Genomic DNA, 21,463 nt, shown 5'->3' on the forward strand with positions numbered 1-21,463 from the left:
TTATCAAGACTTACAGGAGGGGACATTCCTAACAAAAAAGATGCTGGATCTGGAACCACAGAAACACCCAAAACTTTACTCACTTCTTCGGAAACCCCCAACCAGAACCTCTGTATTTTGTTACAAAACCAGAAACAGTGGGTAAGGTTACCTATTTCTGTCTTGCACTTGGGACAGAGTGGAGAGAAATCAGCTCTAAATTTAATAGTTAATGTTGAATTTATACAAAAAGGCAGCTTTAACAACAGACATTACACACCTGTAAAATCTCTGTTAATATAGAAGAAAATAATAGAAAGATATAGCATTTGTTTAGTTGACAAAGGCACATCATTTTCTTTTGTTTTTCTTAACGTTAACCATTAACAATTTTGTACCTGGACAACAAGTACAAAGCATTGCTAACAGGGTTTCATAACCTTTCTCACCCCACTTTTAAATTAAAAGCGTGAAACTTTTCTTTATTTGGAGTTCAAAAATGCCATAACCTGGGTTAGGCACAATATGAAAAGCCCTGATGAAGAAATGAATGAGAGTGGCTTTTATGAGGTGTTTTATGTGGTGATCTGTGTTCTTACCCGCTTTGAGATCTGAATGTCCATCATGAAGAAATGCACATGTTTCTCTCCTTTGTTAAGTGCCAATTTCTTAGTCATGACTGCTACCAACATAGCAGTACAAGCCACACCCTGACAACAAACACACAGACATGAGCATGGTTACCATCTGTCTCATTATCCCAAACATATACTCAGAAATAAAGCATCCAGAGTTGATGATATGCAGACAGCACACACAATAATTCGCAACATTTGCATAAATTACCAATTGCATTCTATACATACAGTATATACAGTTGAAGTCAGAAATATCAGCCCCCATGTTTATTTTTTCCCCAATTTCTGTTTAACAGAGTGAAGATTTTTTCAACACATTTAAAAACATAATAGTTTTAATAACTCATTTCTAAAAACTGATTTATTTTACCTTTGCCATGATAGGGTAATTAGGCAAGTTATTGTATAACAATGGTTTGTTCAGTAGACTATTGAAAAAAAAATAGCTTAAAGGGGTTAATAATTTTGTTCCTAAAATGGCTTTTAAAAAATGTAAAACTGCTTTTATAAATAAAACAAATAAGACTTTCTTCAGAAGAAAAAATATGATCAGACATACTTTGAAAAATTCTTTGCTCTGTTAAACATTATTTGGGAAATATTAAAAAAAGAAAACATAACCAAAGGGGGGCTAATAATTCTGACTTCAACTGTATTTGATATGTGACAGTATTTTTTAAATGTAATACCTAATTGTATTTAGGTACTTTTTAATGTAGCGTGGAAAACTTTTTTAAAACAATAAATACAATTAAAATGCAATAGAAATAAGCATTCCATGAAAGACCACTGACAAAAAGTCTTTCTGATGAATGTTCCATGTAATTGACTAAACAGTTCATTTACCTGAGCTCCTTAATTTGTTGAATTTGAGAGAAAAAAATGATTTAGAGATAAGGAAAGGGAGACAAAGAGAGAGAGAAGGAGATGGTTAGTTGTTCTGGAGAGAAAGAACACGTTAGCAAGCAGTGGTTTAATCAGTTTGTTTTAAGATTGCTTAATGTTATGGACTAAACATGCCGAAAACACCTCAAAGGCCTGGAGTTTTTCCGTATAGCTGATTATTCACAGCAGTCAAGGAAAATGAAGTGTAATCACAGAAATCCCCTTTAGTCAATCATTGCAGTAAGCCAGAATTAATCAATTCAAAGGGCAAAATCTTTAATACCACCATAATTTTTCACAAGAGTTTCTCCCTAAATGATCTCTTATTCCGCTGGCAGACCGCTGGCACAGTGTGAATTCCACTGTGTTATAATATAATATATGGAGATACGCATTCATCTTTTGAACAGTACACACCCCATAAAGGGGATTTTTCTGGAAATCATATTAGACACAGAAAGCAACACTGCTAAAGAAATATATCAGTGAAATCAATCAGTACATTAAAACTAAGATTACTTGATAAAAGGTATACAGCATAATCAAGAAATGTTTTCAAAGAATATCTTGGTTTTTCCTTCAAATATTTTTTCTCTTATATAAAAAATATTAATATTAAACAAGCGGTTTCTTATTTTTCAAATAAAATCAAATAAATCAAATCATAGATATATACACTAGATATCGCATACGGACCCTAGGCATGTGCCAATACTACCGCAAATCTCATTCAACCACACTAGTCAAGACTAAAGCCAATCTGAAGATGCTGGACATTTGCGCTGCGTATGGGTGTAGTAATGAGCAAACAAAGAAAACAAAGCATAAGGGCATAACATTTGATGGGTAAGATTGAATTCTTTTACATTTTTGTGTTACAGTCTTTGCGCTAAAGTCACTTACTGCATTGAACATGAGGCAAAGTAGCAGCAACTTGCACTAAATTCTAGGCTTCTGCTAGTTTGGTTAAATGAAATCAACAAATGAAATGACAAGATGCTGCAGTGCCAGAAACTTGTATTTTTGTTGGCTAAGTGAAGAAACGGCCATTTCTGAAGTAATTCGAAGTAAATCGATTTTTATTGTAGGTTACGAAAGTCACTATGTCAGATTATGCGATTTTTGTCTTCATAAAATCTTTACTGTCGAAGGTAACAAATGTGCCAGACTACACGTTTCTTCATTATAAGCCGTCCTGTGACGTCTACGATGAGCTTTATTTTTTAAAGTAGTACAAGTGTTTCTATAAAGATATGTCTTATCTCAATTTCAATCTCAATAAACACATGCTTGCTGACAACTATTAACTACATTATTTAAGGGCATTCATTATGGATAGGATCAAACTTATGATTCCTTTTAATATTAAGATATTTTCTTTCAAATCTAAATGTATGTTTTCCTGCCATGGGTTTCTTATTAAACAGTCTCTCGCCTAAACTTGCCATGAGTGCATAAAAAAAGGAAAGCACACCAGCACCATAACAGATACTATATAACAGATGCTCAATTCATTATAATCAAAATAATGACAAATTATAAAATTTATTAAATATATGACAGGCTTGTGATACAATCACAGTAAAGAATTCGTGAAATCCTTATTTTCCTCAGAGCGAACAAATCATCCACCCCTGTAGTTTAGTAGTGGAGGGGCAAAAACAAAAATATAATTTGTATATTTTTCTTGGAATTGGAACAAATATCTTTTTGAACCAAAGTTGTTTGTTATAATTTTTTATCTTAATTTTAATGGATTTTTTTGTTGATCAGTTATTTATAAACAAAGTCCACAATATGCGCCAAAACACGAATTGGCATGAGATTGTGTTGGTTTGTTGAATAAAATAATAAATAAAATTGAAGTGAAATATTCACAGTTTTAGAAAAGCCTATATTAAACTGTTTTCACTGTTAATGACAAATTTGAATGAGCAGGAAATTCTTTTACAATGTAGTTGCAGCACTGACATGTCTTCAGATTACCTCAGAAGAACAAACTTTGTTGGAAGCCTGAGAGGACTCAGAAACTCATTGTGAGAATGAGAATGTCTGCATTTGTGCCAGTCTGTCAGATAAAATTGCTTAAGAGGCTAAAAATGTTGAGAGGCGCCTCTTTTGAATGGTTTGCTAACGGCCACGAGTGTTTTGTGTGCTGCTTATGCGCCCTTCGCGCCTCGCATTTTAACCGCCTGCTGCGACTCACGTTTTTGCCGTTTTGCGCTGTGCGCTCTTAGTTGAAAAAAAGTCAACACTGAGCTGAAAAAGCACGTTATGTCACTCGTGTCTATTTCATTCTACAATCAAATAAAAGCAGAGGCTGGATTTCCGTTGAGGTGTCTGCAGTGTTTATGTTGTCAAGCCATAGGAGAGACTTGTGGTTGCTGAAAAAAAGTTGCTGTTTTAAGTTATCCAGAGCTGTATGACTTCACAAATTTTGAATATCACAATACTATTCAATATTAAAGTTATTTTAATATCAACAGCAACACTCTCGCAAAATAAATACCCAGCTAATTTAGTCGTTGCCTATAGACAAAAAAAAAGCACACCTCGCTTTTTTTTTTCTTGTCTACAATGAAGTGCACCTCGCGTTTTTGGAACGTAAAGTCGCGTTCGATGTGATCGCCCCCTAAAACACCTTAACCTGGTTTTAGAGGGGTTTTGGACATTTCCAGGCTGGTTTCCAGCCATTTCCATACTGTTCTTAGCTGGTCAGGCTGAGTGATGACCAGCTTAAACCAGGCTGGTCAAGCTGGTTTTAGCTGCATGGTCATAGCTGGTCATTTTTTAATTTTTCAGTATACTGACCACTGGGAAAGCTCCTGATCATATATATATATATATATATATATATATATATATATATATATATATATATTTAGAACAAGATTGGTGACATGAAAAGACTCTATTTGAGGATCACAGTGTTTACCTGTAGTATGTATATCTTGATATAGATATTTACATTAGATGTCGCCTGTTGTTGTTGTCTATTGGAAGGAATGCGTCAATAGAGCCGCCATTTTAATACAATGGTAGTGCTCTTTTGAAATGAATGAAGGACCAAGGTGTAGTGGAGGAGTAGCCATACAGAGCCACACACACACACACACACACACACACACACACACACACACACACACACACACACACACACACACACACACACACACACACACACACACACACACACACACACACACACACACATATATATATATCAACATACTACAGGTAAAATAATGCTCTGTCGTGTTTTAGTGTAACACTGTGATCCTCAAATAGAGTCTTTTCATGTCACCAATCTTGTTCTAAATAAGGCTACCAGGACTATTTGCTATATAAACAAATACTGAATCACATTTTACTGGGTGTCTTATTTAAACCATGGTTAACTCATTATTTTTTCTGTGCATATATAGTTTATATATATATATATATAAATATATATATATATATATATATATATATATATATATATATATATATATATATATATATATATATATTAATACTTGAAACCCATTTTAAATATCTTCTTTTTTCCTCTGCAATGCAGTGGGTTGACATGCAAGACAAGATAATTCGCCCTGATGGATAACAGGTGATAATGGAAGCTGGAAATGGACTCGTGACAACGGAAAGTCATTAAAGTCTCATCTTTATGTGGAGAAAGAAGGCATTTGCACGAGGCAACACTCCTGCTGAGTGAACTACAGGTGAGAGGCAATCCCTCACTAATCAACACGCGTCCACTGTTCCAACTGGATTAGGAAACTTTTTTTTTCCTCTGGTTTTCCAAGTCTTGGGCACAGGTTGGCACACCCTCTTGATCTAGTGGCGCCAAATGCTATAAACCACCTAAAAATGGCAATGGTGGAAAGTTTTCCCTAAAAAAAGGGGAAAGCTTATAAAAACAGGGAGCGCGGGAGAGAAAGAGGAGTGAAGGATTATTTTCCACTGTGTCAGGGAGGTGTCTGGGTTTGGCTGTAGCCCCGTGCTCCTGTCGTGTGAGCCTCGTGCTCCTATCCTGCCCGCTTATCTGGCCTGATCGGAAATGAGGGATGGAGAGAGGAGCAGGGCGGACAGTCCTGTGCAGATGCAGCTGTCTGAGCCTGGAAATACACACTGGCACATGATCTTACCGCACAGTGAACCATCACTGATACTGCACTGTACAATTAGGTTACGCTTGTTACAATGATTAAAGGTATGCTTTAACACAACGATAAAATGTACTTACTATTTACTCTCCCTCAAGTGGTTATGAGCCTTATGATTTTCTTTTTTTTTTTTGTTAAACACTAACGAACATATTATTAAGAATGCTGGAAGAATGCATTGACATTCATTGTTGGAAAAACAAATACTGTGAAAGTCAGTGTTCAGTTCATTTTTGCACTGACAGCTTGAAAGAAAGAGCATTGATCTGCTTCATGATCTGATGCAGTCCCGGTTCATCTGTTATTTCTCTCTTTAATTTAAGCCTATAATTCAGAATTCTAGTCGTTTCTTTTATAGATTGATTAATTCAATAGATATATTTTTACAAAACTTGACAACTGAAATAAGGCTCTGTATGAGAAAGTCTGACCGCTCTGATTTATATTTGGTGATGATATCTGTGGGTGCCTAAATTAAAGTGCACATTTTCACTTATAAAATATTATATGCACAACTGGTCAAAAGTTTGGGGTCAGTAGGATTGTTAAATATTTTAAAATGAGCTTCTCCTGCTCACCAAGGCTGCATTTATTTCATCATGAATACAGCACACGTTGTAAAATAAGGAAATGTTATTACACTATAAAATAACTGTTTAAAAGTAGTTTATCATTTAATTTAATAATTTATTCCATTGATTTTAATGATTAACTTTCAGCCTTATTACTGAGTCTTCAGAGTCACATGATCCTTTAGAAATCACTCTAATATTAATTATTATTGTTATTATTTTTATATTATTATTATTATTATAGTTCTTATTATTATTATAATTATTGTTGTTGTTGTTGTTATTATTATTATTATTATTAATGGTAATAGTAATAAAAGCAATATCGACTGGAGTAATAATTTTGTTTGTAACGACATACAAAAAGAAAGCAGTTATTTAAAATTTTAATAAACATTTAACAATTTATTTTTATATTTAATAAATGTTGCCTTGATAAACTGAATAATTTTAAATATTCAGTTAAATAAAACATGAAAAAATTTATAAAACTAACTGCAAACTTTTGGCCAATAGAGTAAATACACACACACACAATTAATTAAAACAAAATAAATTTATATATATATATATATATATATATATATATATATATATATATATATATATATATATATATATATATATATATATAATTATTATTATTATTATTATTAAAGTTGTTATTATTATATAAAAATGAATATTTATTATTATATATATAAATAATAATATATAAACATAAATAATATTTGAATATTTATTTTATCAGTAATAATATTATATTATTATTTAAAACTAAAAATAATTTGTTTTAAACTTTTGACATGAAAGGAAAATATAGCTATTTTCAATTCTTTGCTCTTAAATGATCCTGTACGGGTGTAACCGAAGTACTTGGTTTACAGACAAAACAATCTGTGTATCATCTCACTAAATCATTCCCTCCCTCCTCCACTTACTGAACTTTATGCTCAGATACACCCAGACACGCATGCAAAAACCCTAAAGGTTCAAATTAAAAGCACTTTAAAAAATATTTTCGTAGTGTTATAAAGATAGAATTTCTGTGGTGTACAATAATGACTAATAATAAACAATAAACTATTAGTTGCTGGATATTTCAATATGTGGTCATTAATGGTTTGATTGAGCGGTCTCTGTATGAAAGTTGTCAGAGATCATGACTTTAAATCCTAATTTTCATCAGTGTGTCAGCCTGTCAGCACAGCTTCACTGAAATTTCAGTTGGACTTCAGTGCCTCTGTCAGGATGGGTGGGAGAACAGCTGGGACTGAACAAAAATACATCTGTGGATCTCATAGCTCACACAAGATCTCAGTGTGTGGAAACAGATATTACGGTAACACATCAGAAAAAAGGTTGCTTTAGTTCATGTTAGTAAATGTATTTTCTAACGTGAACAAACAATGAACAATACAATTTATCTTTGTTAATGTTAGTTAATGTTTTATGTATTTGCAAAGGGTCTCACGAGTTCAATGGTGACAGTAAATTTGATCTGTTACTCTTCCTAAATGATAAAAGACAAAAAAAAAACAACAACAGTAAAATATGCATTCAGAAGAGTCAGAGCTTTCCAATGATATATAGTTTGTCAAGATTAGATTAGGATTTAATTGCAACAATGTAAACTAAATTGTCCCACTATCTGGATGGTGACAGTTAAAGGGTTAATAGAAATGAAATTGTTCACTGTTAGTTCTAAGCAGAATCGGGAGTTTACTAATTCATTAGTAAATGTTAAACTATTATTCTAAATTAATTTGTAAAGTGTGACAGAAAATACTAGAGAGAAATTGGCTAATTTACCAATGTAAAATATTAGAAAGGTGCTTTACAAACTGCAAATGTTAGGTTTAAATGAAACATTATTCGAGCTGAGTTGTAAGCTCATTAATAACTAAATGATTCACTGACTGGCTTATAGGCTTAATTCTTGAATCTTAAATCTTTTTGGATCACTCATTAAACAAGCCAGTGCATAAGCAGCCCTGTTTACACCTGGCAATACGATGCATTTTCATCAAACCTTGCACAAGTGTATGATACTAAATAAGAACAGATAGAAATAGAGTCTGAAGAGTTTTGAGTTTGCAAACTTTTGCCCACAATTCAAAAAGCCACAATAGACCAGCTCCACTCTCCCTACTAACCATACACATCATCAAACTGAAACACATTTTGCTCCGCAATGTATTAAACATGTTTTTGATTGCAGGTCCTAAGTAAAATTAATGCTATGGGCAGTATAATCCCAACAGCTTTTTCACACTAATGATATTTATAAGGGCATAATATCAACAAATAAAGATTTTTTTGTGCAGTTCTTTGCAAAACATCAAATAATGTAATGTGTATTTATATAGCGCATTTGTTGTGTATGGCCATACACCCAAAGCGCTTTACTATTATGAGGGGGATCTCTCCACACATGCGACCACTTGGATGATGCGATGGAAGCTACAGGAGAACGGCACCGGTGCACTCACCAAACACCAGCTATAGGTGGAGTAGAGACAATATATAGAGCCAATTCGATGATTGGGAGGCCATGATCGATAAGGGGCAATGGAGGGAATTTGGCCAGAACACCAGGGTTACACCCCTAATCTTTTAATCTTTAAGTGCCATTGGATTTTTAAAGGGTCACGAAACACCAAAACACATTTTTTGAGCTGTTGACAGTCGTATATGTGTCCCACACTGCTAAAAACACTATTAGGACACATATATTTCACTAAAAAGTAAAAATTGGTTGTTTTTGAGTTATTTTGAGCAAATTCGTACTTCCGGTTTGAAACAAATTTTTGTAGCTGCGTCACAGCCATGAGATCTTACTGTGTATTCCAGCGTGTAGACTGGACGTCGGTACCTGGGAGTACCGTATTACGTCTTCGAGTGTGCTGCATTAATGCATGAGTAAGGCTTGGTTTAAACCAATCAGCGCTCTCTATTGTGCAACTTCATTAACATTCATCAATGTTACAGTGTTTAAACGGCAGAGACGCCACGTTGTGTTGGCAAAACAAGCGTGCAGTGTTGCTTTTATAATTTGCTGCAGTGAAAGTTTTGTTTTTATTTACTCTCTATGAGAGCGCAGCTGGACTCACGTGTGGATTACAGTGCACATGACGCTCGACAACAATACATGTCTAAGGAACATTGTTTACCCGAGAACTTTTCTCATCTGCAAATGGTAAGATCCGGATTTGCTGCTCGTCTCCTCTTAATAAAGACGCGGCTCTAATTGGTGTTGCTTGTCCTGTCTCTACAGATTTGGTAAGTGAGCGACAAGTGGTCTTTGTTTATTCAGATGGCAAAGTTAGTTTGTATCGTATCATATCATATCAAACTAACTATTACACAGAGTGTAAACATGTTAACACCACAACCAAACTATTACCAATATTATCACTCCCATATCATCCCTCTTTTGCTCCTCAGACACTCCCCTCTAAACAGAGCTGAATACGCCCACTTTCCTGACTCTTTCCAGAGTAGAGGTGTGAAAACACCCTGCTGAAACAAGGGGTTTCATGGCTCTTTAATGATCACAGAGAAGCAGGACCTCAGAAGCAGGTTTAACGACTCATTCGAAAGATGTCGCCCACTGACAGTATAGTGTCCCCTTCACTATACTGGGACTTTAGGACTCACACAGATGCAGGCTGAGCGCCCCCTGCTGGCCTCACTAGCACCCTTGCCAACAACAACCTAGTTTTCCCATATGGTCTCCTACTGCAGGGTGATAGCCCTGAGTTCAGTTTCGTCATTGTGTAGTGTTAACCATGCTACAAATAATATCAAATGTTTGACTATTTATGTAAATACTACATTTTAATATGCTTAAATTGCATTTTCTTAAGTCACAGATTTAATTTACTGCATTTGCTGAAAATCTATCCAACAACCTTAGAATTGTTTGTCATTATTTGCTGTTTGAACTACAACAAAAAGTTGCATACCAAGGCATAGTAAAATAATAACAGATCAGTATATGGAAATGGGCATACTGTGAGCCTCAGACACCACTGTTTCCTCATTTTCATGTAAATTCCATGAGTGTAAAATCCAACGGAACGAGACTCATGGGTCGTGCCCTACACATTTGAGTGTAAGCCTAATTTGGGTCATTCATCTGGACCTGATGAGCAGCCATGTCATCAGTACACTGCTGAATCGAGTCAAATCACTCAGCTTAACTCTCATATTCATGTTCATGCAGAGGTTGATATTAATTCCTGCCGGTGTTTTCTTTGACTACAGCTTTAAAGTAAAACGCCATACATCTCTATCACTCTTTTTTTGTCAAGTTTAATTATAACTTAGCCATTATCCACAACAGATCTGGTGAACAAAATAGATTAACGTTACTCTGATTGGGTTTATATTTGTCTGTCTTCAGCATACATCATGCTGTGTGTGTGTGTCTGTAGCAGCGGCACGTCAGAGTGGAGCTCATAAATATTCACAACACGATCCATATATGGTCAGAAATGGACCTTCTGATTCTATGGGTATTTTATGGAGTAATAAATGAGCTTATAGAGCCATTTCTGGAGATTTTTTTGAAGTTACCGAAGCTATAAAAATACTTATAGATATCAGAAAACAATTTAACTTATCAAGCCCAATAAAGTATATGGCACTTTTAAAAGTTAATATGACAGTGTTAAATGTATATTTATTACTTTGCTAAAGCAAAGCTATGAGGATTGATAAAGCAATAGACCTGATTTTTTTCATTTGATAGCCATGTGTTTCTTCTCAAACGAATACCACACTGCACAGAAGTGATGCAATGATGTTTTCAGCATCTGTAGACCCAGCAGTACAAGCAGGACTAACAGTTAGAGTTATATTTACCATGACGCCTGTGAAGAGACACACCACCTTTCCACAGCTGGTGTGAGGGGACACGTCTCCATAGCCCACTGTGAGGAAGGTGATGGCAATGAGCCACAGCGCTGTGTCCATGCCACCTGTGTCTACCTGCTTCTCCCTATAGGTGGAGACAGAGAGTGACTGTGGGAATATGCAAAACTCAAAACGTCTTCTTATAGCAGTGGTTGTCAACCAGAGAATCTCTGGAAAAAAACAATAACATAAGCTAAAACATTGTTGTTTTTTTATTCAATTAATCTGATTTGCTCACTTACACCAGTATTTCTCTTCAGTATTTTTTTCAAAAACAATTATATACAAGTTAACCTTATTTAAAACATTTAATGTAAGTAAATTACATTACATGAACATACATTTTTTACATATACTGTAAAGAAAAAAGCGATTAGTTTGCATTATTTGTAAAAAGTTAGTAAATAGCCAGAATTAAACAAATTAAGTCAACTTAACAGTTCCAAGTTACAAAGGGTTTACTGACTTTATTTTTAGGTAAAATCAACTTGCTACCTATAAGGCAATGAGCTTACTCACTTTAAGTAACTAATCACTTTTTACAGTGATCAATCTATCTGTAGATCAATCAATCAATCAGTTAATCTTGCTATATATATCACGTAAAATAAGTATTGAACACAACATAATTTGCTCTAGTATACTGTAAAACCCAATAGTTAACTTTATCAAATGAAATAAGTTTAGTTAACTTAAAACTGACTGAAAGTTAATTCTACTCATTTGAGAAGAGTTTTGAACTCAGTGTTAAAAGTACTGAGTTAATGAAATATCTCATTACCTCAACTTAAATGGAGTAAGTTCACAGTCCTCATATAGATTAGTTTTTTAATGCACATTGTTTGAGTTGAGTTGGTTTTTCTTGAACGTTTTGAGTTGACTTAACTTATTGAATTTTACAGTACTCAGTTGGTTTGAGTTCTCTTCATTCATTGGGTTTCAATGTGCTTAATTTGCTTAGTTTACTCAAATGGATTAAGTTCACGGTACTCATTAGGATTAGTTTTTGAACAAATGGTTTATTGCAATTGGTTTCCTCAAATGGTTTGAGTTACCTTAACTTTTTGGGTTTTACAGTGTAAATATAATTTTAAAGGAGCTGTTGACATGAAGTTGACCCAGATTTGGGTAAAAACCCAAGCCCCTTGCCTAATCCTTGAAACATAAACCAGACTGCACAGTCTGAAAGTCAATAATGAACCAGTTTTAATGAACAATGTGTTTGCTCCTAAAATAAATTGGTTCGTAAGAACAACTTAAATTGACCATCAACATCTGAAGCGTTGTGATAACACTTGATGAGCTGTTTCTAATGAGGAACCCGATGGAAAAGCCATCAAAAATATTGTTGCAAATGTGTTTGCTTGCAATCGCACATTCTGTACCTTTCACACAGTCGCAGCATCCAAGATGCAGAGAGCCAGAAGAACATAATGAAGACCAGCAGCGTTCGGGCTGGATATTTGTTCATTAACACCTTTAGCACGAAGCGGAAGGTGAAGTTGATGTTGTTGAGGGATCCGATGCTCCTGTACGAGGCGCTGAGGAGCACTTTACTGTGCAACAGGACGGCTCTGTGCACCAGATACAGTCTCAAGAACATGAGAGCCGACAGCAGCAGCTCAACGTCCAGCATGACTTCTCTGTGACTGGATGACAAGCACAGGGGGGTTGACGAATTCTGCTCTGGTTTCCTCCCAAGTTTGTCCTCCCCGTCTGGCCTCAGGTAGATGACCACGGGATGGATGGCGCAGACCATGAGCTCCAGGGAGATGCCAAGCACCCGGTAGCTGGTCATGGCAATGCGCCAGTCCACCTGGTTGTGGTCAATGATGAAAAGCTTGAAGAGGAAAGAAAAACAGAGGCAGGATGTGTATCAACAAGAGGATCACTTGATTAATCTCACAAGGAAGCAATGATTAACAAAGTATGGCAGAGACGAGAGAGCCAGCGAGACGTTCTTGATTCACTGGAAGAGCCGAGCCAAAACAAACAAAGCCCTGCCCTCCCTGATAGGACGTCCAGCTGTAAACTGTTTTGCTTGTGAAGGACAAGTGTGTCAGTGAAACTACTTGGAGCCATAAATCACACATGAACGCCTCATTAATTACACGACACACAAAAAATTAAACATGACTTCGAGCTGAAAATGAGTAACTCCATATCAATCAACACTCCACTTGGATTGCGCTTGGCAGTTTGAGAAGTACATGAAACAGAATTAGATTGTAATTGTAACTGTTGTCTACATTTTTCCACCACATTTACTGTACTGGTTCCAGCTGCGGAAAGATCTGAAAACATTTGACACTCGGCACTTAAAATGTTTCCTCATTCACGAGGCTATTGCCAAAAGACAAGGCTAACACTAACATTTAACCATTAAATTTAATACTAGGTCTGGACCTACTGTACACCAAATGACCCTTAGTGGATGCAGTATTAATAGCAAATTGCTGAAACAGAATTGGCAAACACTCAAGTGTGTATTTGTGTTTATGCTCTAAAGTGCATCAGAGGTTTCTATTTACAACATCACATGCAGCATTGAGTAAAGCAGCCAATCACAGGCATATCTGTTGTTCTTTTAAAAATGCACTGGCCGATCAATCGGCCAGAATCCACTCACCACCCAAAACAAGAGTTTTTGTTCAGTACTAAGTCTTGCATACTCATTCATCACATCATTAAAACAACACAGTGTAGACAAGATAGACAGTATAGAGAAAAATAGGGTATATGCTGAGCTATTGTTGTTCCCATACTGATAAAGTTCCGGTGACCTTGTTCATTTTCTTGTCGGCTTAGTCCCTTTATTAATCTGGGGTCGCCACAGCGGAATGAACCGCCAACTTATCCAGCACATTTTTTACGCAGCGGATGCCCTTCCAGCCGCAACCCATCTCTGGGAAACATCCACACAATTTAGCCTACCAAATTCACTTGTGGGGAAACCCACACGAACACACAGAAACCCCAACTGACCTAGCCGTGGCTCGAACTTACGACCCAGCAACCTTCTTGCTGTGAGGCGACAGCAATACCTACTGCGCCACTGTGTCGCCCTTCCGGTGACCTGTTATTGTGAATTTTTTTCCATTTTATATGGTTCCTTTTACAGCATCGATGTTGTAATGTAATTAAAATACATTCAGTTAAATAAACTTTGGCATTCATTTAGTTTTAAAAGCGTAAAATGAAACAAAAGGCCTTTAACTCGCACTCGCCTGTCAGAATCGGCAGGCTAGCGCAGAAGCTCCATTGAATTTACTTGGGTAAATTAAATGCACATATTATAAAGACATGGCGGGGAAAAAAATGTAATTTAATGCAGTGCTTCTTGTACAATCTGAGACCCACTATATATCGGATATGACTCGGCCATTGGAGATCGCTGATTTTTAAAGAAAACTGACCTTAAACGTGCAGATTTTTGCAGTGGCATACAGTTCATCGGAAGCGCTTTACCTAGGTTACTGGCAAATTAAAAGTCCTATTAGCATGCTTCGGCGTATACACTATTATAGGTTATAAGGGAACTGAGTGAGCTCACACTAAACTGAAGTAAGAGAACAATTTTAGGGACCACACATAGGCTATTTAGAATCCATTTAGATTTTGAATTAAAGGTCTTTTTTTATGCTGCTACAAGAAACCAATGCTGTATCCATGCTGGAAAGTTTTGGTGAAGTGACATACCTATTTAAATGTGGGATTCATTGCGGTGATTATTATAACCATGTCTTGAGTAATCAACTGACTGAGGCAAAAACAGGCACAAATACTTAAAATGAGCATGTAATCAGTACAATACTTTCACTGTAACAGAAATTTCTGTATCATAATCTAATAAAGTGGCAAAGCAGTTAGTAGTGCTGTCGCCTCACAGCAAGAAGGTCGCTGGTTCGAGCCTCGGGTGGGTCAGTTGGCGTTTCTGTGTGGAGTTTGCATGTTCTCCCTGTGTTTGCGTGAGTTTCCTCCGGGTGCTCCGGTTTCCCCCACAGTACATAGACATGCGGTACAGGTGAATTGGGTAAGCTGTGCGTAGTTAATGAGTGGGAATTAGTGTGTATGGATGTTTCCCAGAGATTGGTTGCAGCTAGGAGGGCATCTGCTTTGTAAAATGTATGCTGGATAAGTTGGTGGTTCATTTCACTGTGGCAACCCCAGATTAATAAAGGGACTAAGCCAAAAAGAAAATGAATCAATGAATGAATCTAATAAAAATAGAATAATTTGAACTAGAGCTCTGTTATTGTATGTGAATCCAAAAGGATGTAGTTTCAAAGTTTGCAATGCATTAACTGGTCTTGACACATTACTTGGAACATGTTGAGAAAATCAATACTATTCATTCATTCATTCATTTTCTTTTTGGCTTAGTCACTTCATTAATCCTGGTTCGCCACAGCAGAATGAACCGCCAAAATCAATACCAATTATACCATAATCATCCAAACCTACTGTCTGTCATTTAGATTTTCTAAATTTCACAAAATTGTACTCAGATCATCTTTAAACCTCAGTGGCAAAAAAAAAAAATGTATAGATTTCATTTGCCACATCAAACATAATGGCAAAATTCCCACTGACCTTTATCCACATTCAACCTTGATGAGAGGAATTGGTTTTATCAGAAACGTTGTTATTGTTTTGCATCCAAGCTGTGGGATCTGCTTGCTTGTGCCCGGAACATATTTTTAACAAATTATATACTTAATTTTTCCTTTATATATCATTTTATTAATATTATTATGCCGAATTTAAAGTGCATATAGGAGGCTTCCCTTGCCATGTCATGCTTGTATTGCATCCATCTCCATCGTTACAAAATAATAGTGTGTTGACTGTGATGAGAGTAAACCTAGTGTCTATTGCCATGATTTTTGAAATGACTTGTCACAAGATTATGACTTTTAGTGGCATAACAATGACAAATAAAAATGCTGTCATTTTGCAGTAATTTTATTTTAATGTGACAGAAAATATAGTCAAAATTTGCACGTATTTTTGTAATGAATAAAATCATCTATTATGCTTTAATCTGTGCTAGTATTACATGAACATACTCTATAATATATGTTACAGTAAGCTTATACAAAAGGCCTACCGTATCAGTATATTATGACTATGATGTATCATACACATCCTACTGTATCTTATCTATTTGATTCTCTTTAAAAAAATTGACTGACACCAATTTATTCTTTCTAATGTATGAGTATACTGTGTCTGCATCCGAAATCACCTACTAGTCAGTAGGTATTGCATTTGAATTTACAACGTACTACTCGGCCAGTATAATTGTGAGTAGTATGAATGGAACTTGGAGGTACTACATCCCCCATTTTGTCATAAACAAGTGACCAACCCACGTCAATTGCGTTGTTTCACTCCAATTTATGAATTCTCTCACAGGGCAACATGGGATATCGTACCAGGAATTCAATGCGTACTTCAGAATCTCACCAGAAGTAGTAGATCTTCCGGGTGCTTCTCACATACTGTCTTTTGAATTCTATGAATTCGGACATACTACTCGGCTCACATACTGATTTTAGCGTACTATATAGTATGGAAGTATGCGACTTCAGATGCAGCATGTGTTTGTTTTTACCCCTCGAATTAGCTGTGTCCACCCCCTGTATAATATTCTAATTCAATAAAAAGTAAAATAGTACCTTGCTAATAACAAAATGTACGCAACATGTACTTGCACAAGTTCCTTATTTGATAAGAATCAACACTGCTGAGAACAATACGGAACACTACTTTTGAAACAACATCAAAATCTTTGAGCATCATCTGGAATAAAGTTAGTTACCGTTACAGTCAGTTAATTGTGCTGCAGAAATTTAGAGAATAAGCGTTTAACATTGAGGATGAGGGTCACTGACGTGTGCAATATGAGTCCCATGGGAACACAGTGAAGTGTTTGTGGGTGCAGGGGGCATGGTGGGGGTTGGGGTGAACTGGTGGAGATGTGAGATCGTGTAAAAGCAGGTGATGTCTTGGCAGAGTGGAGAGATGGAGACATGTGCTGAGGCACTTAAGACTAGCGGGGGCTTTTGGCCAAATGTCAAGCTTTCTCAAACCACGTCAGATTGCAGAAGACAGACATTCACATGATACAGACTCTCTGAAGAAGAAAATTTGAGGCATCAAAGCATTAAAAGTGTAACGCAGCTTTAATTTTTCCAAAAGAATCATGCATCCTGTTAAATTCATTATTGGTGTCTCTGAATTGTTATCATGGCTTGCAGAAGAAATGCACTAAATTTGGTAAAACCATAGTTTAACCCTGAAAAAAAAACTAATCATAAAAGTTAAAAAATATTCAATTTCAATATAAATTTTATTTAATGTGCTAATTGTGTTTTTGCAAAATAATTTTTTTTACAAAATTTGATGCAGACAAAAGAATATGACTTCTCATCTTTGACCCATTTATAGTTCTGGGATGATACATAGCAGGATTACATAATCACAATCCAAAAATGAAGTATTGTAATTAAATTAAATAATTACCTTTAAAATATTCTGACAGCATTTTTATTGATCACACAATTTTATTTAACTTATAGCAGTATAGGATTCTAACTAAACAACTGCTTTCTTATTGTATGAATTTTTTTAAATCAAATGATTACTCAATTCATTACTACTTTTATTATATAGCCATTATTATTATTATTATTATTATTATTAATAATAATGATAATAATAATAATAATAATAATAATAATAATAATAATAATAATAATAATAATAATAATAGAGTGATTTCTGAAGGATCATGTGACTCGGAAGACTGGAGTAATGAAACTGAAAATTCATCATTCAATTCATCATCATCACTGAAGTAAATTATAAAATTTAATGTAAAACTTCTTTTTTTAACAGTTATTTTATAGTGCAATAACATTTCACAATTTTACAATTTGTACTGTATTTTTGATTAAATAAATGCAGCTTTGGTGAGGAAGAAAAGCTTATTGTAAAATATTCAACAACCATACTGACTCCAAACTTTTGACCAGTTGTGTATCTTTATTTATTTATTTATTTATTTATTTATTTATTTATTTATTTATTTATTTTCATTTCTAAAAACAAATATTCAATATGTGTATAAAAGTTTTACAGGTTTGTTTCACAGTTCTTTGATTTTAGTTAATGGACATGGCATGCGGTTAAAATGAAAAAAAAAATACATATATTTTTTAAACTTTTTAGTAACCCTTTGTTGATGAAAAAAGATGCTTTAGTGCTTTGTTTTTTATGTCCATATATTACACAATTACAAATATACAAGGATCACGGTCAAAAGTTATCTAAAGGTAACCAAGATACAATAAGAATTGTGCAAAACAGGCCACTCATTTCAAACAATCTTTCCACTGTGTACTTTATAACAGACGGCAGATTGTATACTTAATTTCATTCTTACTCAGTTTCCCATGTTTTTGTTTCTAAACGATTCTGTTCCTGTTCTTTGCTTTTAGTTAAGTTCACACAAAGAACTTAACTGGATAAAGTGTGCATTTTTTACTCTTGTTTTACATCTTTAAAAACCTGAGGTCCCTCTGGCCTCATCTTGCTGACTCAGTGTGAGGAGTTTCGATAAACTTCACCCTTCTTATCTCCATAGTGCACTTGTAGATCCACTGCCATCAAACATTTTCTGAATTTGTAGCTGATAATATTCAGTCAGGTTTTTTTCCCCTGGCCTCAATCATTTTTTGTTTTTCAGTTATTCTTACTTATCCCTAACCAGAATACAGTACATGTACAACCACAGTGAAGAACAGTCGTCAAAACTGCCATATTTACTGTTATAAAGCTGAGTTAGGAGTCCTAATGTATTGAGTTACTCTGTCTGATCTTTAACACCTCTTATACGGACAAGACATGACACATCATAAGATAAACATATCCCAACAGTGTATCTTATTGCTAGCAACATTTTTAATGGCAGTGTGTGCTCACAGGGTATGCTCTCTGTCAACACACTGTCGATAACATCAAATTTCCTTCAATCAGTAAGATATCGCAACAGAAGACACTAGAAGAAACTTAAAGGGAATTAAAATATTTTAAACAAAGGTTTTAACAACATGTTTTTAAAACAACATTTCTATACTTTTCTTTTACTTTTCATAATATGTACAAACCCAATTCTTCTTTTTGTCAGGCAAAAGGATTAAAATCATATGGGCTTTGAAACCACAGCAGTGACATTTTGTCAATTTGTGCCTTTAAACTTCATAATGCAGATCCATTTTATATTGAGTTATTTTTTCTAAAATGCATATATATATATATATACACATATATATATATATATATATATATATACATATATATATATATATATATATATATATATATATATATATATATATATATATATATATATTTATTTATTTATTTATGTATATTATATATTTATTTATTTATTTATTTTTTGTAATTTATTGTAACTTTTCAAACGATTTAAAGAGATAGTTCACCCAAACATTAAATTCACTTAAGTCAGTGGTTCCCAACCTTTTTTTTTGTCTGAGACCCCTGGAAAATTATATTATATTATTGTTTATATAAGTTTGCAGTAAGGACAAACTGTATGTTTATTATTACTATATCTAGATTTGTTTATGCACAAATAATAGCCTAATGTAAAATATAAAAGCAAAACATCAGTAGGCCATTTGTAACTAAAAGGCATAAGCTTTTGGCCTTTAAATTAGCCCTATATTAGTTGCAAGTTTCTTGTCAGTACCTGTGACATCCCTCATCAAAATACAAATGTGTCATTTTTTTTTTGGTCAGCCATGAGATAAAATTAACTAATTGTCCACTGCTAAAATTATTTTTACAAATTTGATGTGACCCCCACAGAACTGGCTGAGGCCCGCCTTATGGGCCAGGACCCGCTGACTTAAGAGGTTGTGGGAGAGTAAATATTTAGTTTTTTTATTCTGTTAAGAACAAAATGAGATATTTTGAAGAATGCTCAAAATCTGTAACCATTGGCATTCATATACATACTATAAAATACCATGGAAGTAAATTCACCTGCACCATATGTCTTTGGACTTGTAGGAGAAACCGGAGCACCCGGAGGAAACCCACACAAACACGGGCAGTACATACAAACTTCATACAGAAACCCCAACTGACCCAGCGGACGCTCGAACCAGCAACCTTCTTGCTGTGAGGTGAACATGCTATCCACTGCGCCACCGTGCAGCTCAGGTTTGTTGGGTACTTTGTTAAATATATATCTTATATCTATGTATATTTTGGATAATTCACTTACTATATAAACTACATTATATAACTACACTGAAAAATATACTTAAGTCAAATATTTAACTATTCTCCTTTTCTCATCCAAGACTGAATTTTAGCTGGTAAATGTATTTGTACATATAATTCGCAGGTGAAAGTTTTTTTTTTTTCTGAGAAAAATTTATTTTATTTTTTGTTTTGCTTTCAGCAACCATGAGTTAAAATATTCAGTGCCATTCAATATAACTGTATTCATTCTATTAATACTATAAATCAAAAATAATTGGGGTTAAGCAATGGGCTAAATGCACACAGACTTTTAATTTTCAGCCAAGCAGCTCTAGGGTCTTTTACAAAAGTGTCACGTTTAGGATCTGAGTTCTTTAAAAATCAGCAATCTTCAATGCCTGTTAGATATACGATACAAAGTGGGTCTCAGATTGGACAGGAAGCACTGCATTAAATGCCATTCCCACCGCCATGTCTTTAAAATATGACAGCTTATTTTACCCCAGTAAAAAATGGAATTTCCGCACTAGCCTGATGGTGCTGACGGAGCTAGTGGTTACAATGGTCTTTCATCTCGTTTTATGCTTGAACAACTGAATGAATGCTTAAGTCTATTTAACTGAACGTATTATAAATATTACAACATCGATACTGTAAAAACAACCTTGTGAAATTAAAACTAGTCACATTAGGCTTGCAATGGAAGTTTATCATTGGCTTTAAAACTGTGCATAGAGCCCAATGGACTATTACATGTTCTTATAAATTTCAGAAAATCATAAAATAAAATAACATTTTAAATCAATATTGTAAAAATAAAATAAAAAATTAAAAAAATATTTTAGCTCAAATTAGTCACAGTAGGGTGTGGTTCATGTTTAATTTGAAATTTCTGAAAGTTACTCCATATTTCAGTTCATTAAAAGGTGGCAAATTAAGTAACAGAATAATAAATATAGAAATGTCCACTCTGCTTATCAAGTGTGAATTAATTTGGTTT

General features: G+C 34.6%; 1 protein-coding gene across 19 annotated transcripts in view; it reads right to left on the reverse strand.

Moving 5' to 3' along the window:
• Window positions 1–21,463, reverse strand: part of kcnn4 (potassium intermediate/small conductance calcium-activated channel, subfamily N, member 4) — a 76,124-nt gene that overhangs the window by 37,220 nt on the left and 17,441 nt on the right. For 15 of the 19 annotated variants that reach the window (XR_015511401.1, XR_015511398.1, XR_015511409.1 and 12 more), the window contains 3 exons: window positions 12,546–13,000; window positions 11,110–11,245; window positions 579–689 (listed from right to left, as the gene is read on the reverse strand). Coding sequence is in view for 7 of the 19 variants with exons in the window: in XM_087287043.1 (XP_087143169.1) it covers window positions 579–689; window positions 11,110–11,245; window positions 12,546–13,000 (702 nt within the window). In the remaining 12 variants the exon portion in view is untranslated. Of the gene's footprint in view, window positions 1–578; window positions 690–7,714; window positions 7,754–11,109; window positions 11,246–12,545; window positions 13,001–21,463 lie in introns of all 19 variants that reach the window. The other 4 variants (XR_015511406.1, XR_015511405.1, XR_015511407.1 and 1 more) reach the window with 1 other exon arrangement.

The sequence above is a fragment of the Danio rerio genome, chromosome 16 (genome assembly GCF_052040795.2).
Source record: "Danio rerio strain M-AB ecotype USA chromosome 16, GRCz13ab, whole genome shotgun sequence".
NCBI classification, from domain to species: Eukaryota; Metazoa; Chordata; class Actinopteri; order Cypriniformes; family Danionidae; genus Danio; species Danio rerio.